General features: G+C 59.9%; 1 protein-coding gene across 1 annotated transcript; it reads left to right on the top strand.

Annotated features, from left to right (window-relative positions):
* Nucleotides 1–123: 123 nt before the first annotated feature.
* On the top strand, nucleotides 124–1,690 carry VDBG_03035 (citrate synthase; the record flags this gene model as incomplete). The annotated part of the gene is made up of 2 exons (XM_003006850.1): nucleotides 124–263; nucleotides 389–1,690. The coding sequence occupies 2 exons, from the start codon at nucleotides 153–155 to the stop codon at nucleotides 1,688–1,690; spliced, it is 1,413 nt and encodes a 470-aa protein (XP_003006896.1).
* Between the last annotated feature and the right edge of the window lie 1,248 nt (nucleotides 1,691–2,938).

Genomic DNA, 2,938 nt, shown 5'->3' on the forward strand with positions numbered 1-2,938 from the left:
GCACCCGGACGCCGACCTTGGCTCCGCCGTATTTTTCCCCGAATGCGCATTTTTCTGCCAACCTGTTCTCCTTTCACTTCCTCTCCTTCTCCATCCCCCTCCCGACTATCCATCTCAGCAGTTCCTCATACTCCTGAATATCCTCTGTCACAATGGCCTCCGTGTCGCGCATCGGCTCCTCTGCCCTGCGAGCTTCGCTCCGGGCCAACAACACCAGGCTTTCGGCTTTCCAGGCCGCTCGCTGCTACTCGGCCAAGTCCCAGGTACGACGGTCTCCCTTCGCTGTTGAGAGGCCCATGATGCTTCGCATCTGCGCCCTCAATGCTGCGGCCATTCGGTGCAATCCTTCATTGGCGACGATTGAACTAACCCGTCTCTTGCTCCCTAGACCCTGAAGGAGCGCTTCGCTGAGCTTCTTCCCGAGAAGATCGAGGAGATCAAGGCCCTTCGCAAGGAGCATGGCTCCAAGGTCGTCGACAAGGTCACCCTTGACCAGGTCTACGGCGGTGCCCGCAGCGTCAAGTGTCTTGTCTGGGAGGGTTCCGTCCTCGACTCCGAGGAGGGTATCCGCTTCCGCGGCAAGACCATCCCCGAGTGCCAGGAGCTTCTCCCCAAGGCACCCGGCGGCAAGGAGCCCCTCCCCGAGGGTCTCTTCTGGCTTCTCCTGACCGGCGAGGTCCCTACCGAGCAGCAGGTCCGCGACCTGTCCGCCGAGTGGGCCGCCCGTGCCGACCTCCCCAAGTTTGTCGAGGAGCTCATCGACCACTGCCCTACCGACCTGCACCCCATGGCGCAGTTCTCCCTTGCCGTCACTGCTCTTGAGCACTCCTCCTCCTTCGCCAAGGCTTACGCCAAGGGCGTCAACAAGAAGGAGTACTGGGGCTACACCTTTGAGGACTCGATGGACCTCATTGCCAAGCTGCCCACCATTGCCGCTCGCATCTACCAGAACGTCTTCAAGGGCGGCAAGGTCGCCGAGGTCCAGAAGGACAAGGACTACTCCTTCAACTTTGCCAACCAGCTTGGCTTCGGCAGCAACGAGGGCTTCATTGAGCTGCTGCGTCTCTACCTGACCATCCACACCGACCACGAGGGTGGCAACGTCAGCGCCCACACGACCCACCTCGTCGGCAGCGCTCTCAGCTCCCCCTACCTCTCCGTGGCCGCCGGCCTCAACGGTCTCGCCGGTCCCCTGCACGGCCTCGCCAACCAGGAGGTCCTCAACTGGCTCACTGACATGAAGAAGTCGGTTGGTGACGACCTCTCGGACAAGTCCATCACCGACTACCTCTGGTCGACCCTCAACGCCGGCCGTGTCGTGCCCGGCTACGGTCACGCCGTCCTCCGCAAGACGGATCCCCGCTACAGCGCCCAGCGCACCTTCGCACAGGCCCACATGCCCGACGACCCCATGTTCAAGCTCGTCAGCCAGGTCTACAAGATCGCCCCCGGCGTCCTGACCGAGCACGGCAAGACCAAGAACCCCTACCCCAACGTCGACGCCCACTCTGGCGTGCTCCTCCAGCACTACGGTCTGACCGAGGCCAACTTCTACACCGTTCTCTTCGGTGTGTCCCGCGCCATCGGTGTGCTTCCCCAGCTCATCATTGACCGCGCCGTCGGTGCCCCCATTGAGCGCCCCAAGTCTTTCTCCACCGAGAAGTGGATCGAGATTTGCAAGAAGCTGTAAATGGGCAGCGAGCAATGCAGAGAGAGAGAGAGAGAGAGAACCGGAGGTGCGGTGCGGGCGCGGGCGAAGGCGCGCGCCAGACGACGTGAACTGTCGTACAGTTTTCCAATAGCGACATGACACGATAGAAGGAGATCAGGACCGGGAAGCCATCACGAACAACCCAGAAAAGTGTTGCTTCAGTCGGGGTGGATAGAAGACGACGGAACCGAAGCTTCGGAACGATACCAATCCACTTGCGCTTGTACAATACTACATACAACTCTTACTATTACTGCTTGGGTGGAGGGGGGAAAAGGGGAACGGAGCGGAGAAGGCCGTGTATGCTTTCTCAGATAACCCTAGGTTCAGAATATGGCTCGTTTGGTTCTTACTTCTTCTCTTCTGGTGCCCCGTTTCGTTTCATGACAGGTGATCCTTAGGCCAGGTGAACGTAAAACTGCAAGGCTGTGCGAACAAGGCGAATCCCTCGTGGGTCAGAGTTGGAGCCTCATACAACTGGCCAATGGTAGAAAGACAAGGAGAAACAAAAAGTAATGTCCAATGTATCAGTTGTGTCGGTGCATAGCTTGCCTGGATTGCTTGGCTTTGCTTGTACAGCATGGCGGTCCGGTCGTCGGAAGTTCCCCACGGAATTTTGCGTTGAGCTCCCGCACGCGCCAAGGGGGGGCCGCCAGCAAAAAGCAGCGCAGCTGTTGAGAGTCGAGCGGCACAAGGTTGGGGAGCTGTCGAGCTCTTTTTGGGGCTGGCTGGCTCTGGCCTGTTGGAGCGGGCCATGGTATCGACCAACCACGGTCGAGCTGCAACCAGCCGGTACCTGCGAGCCATGTACCGGTCACCGAGTACCACGCACCGGATTACGAGCTCGTCGCCGAGGGGGCAAGCTCTACGGCTGCCAGCTTCAGGGCGGAACACGGCTTCGAGACGAATGAAAACACGCGTGAAGACTGACAATCGCTGAACACCCCTCATGCAGGCCCGCCTCCGATTGTCGCGGTGTCGTGTTGTCGCACGAGATGTCCCGAATCAATGGAGACGGCCGAGGGACACGCAGAAGCATAGCCGATACGGAGGCGGCTTGTACCGTCTGAGCCCACAATAGTGGGAGCTTTTTGGGGAGTGATGAGCGCCAGAAAATCCCGACGAGTGAGAGGCGACCATTGCTTTCCTCGCTTTGAGACCTCGGGGGGGGGGCTGAGATGAGTGCCCCCAGCGAGGCCGTGCAGACGCTGAGGCGCTGTAAAGGGC

The sequence above is a fragment of the Verticillium alfalfae genome, genomic scaffold (assembly GCF_000150825.1).
Source record: "Verticillium alfalfae VaMs.102 supercont1.3 genomic scaffold, whole genome shotgun sequence".
In the NCBI taxonomy this organism is placed as follows: domain Eukaryota; kingdom Fungi; phylum Ascomycota; class Sordariomycetes; order Glomerellales; family Plectosphaerellaceae; genus Verticillium; species Verticillium alfalfae.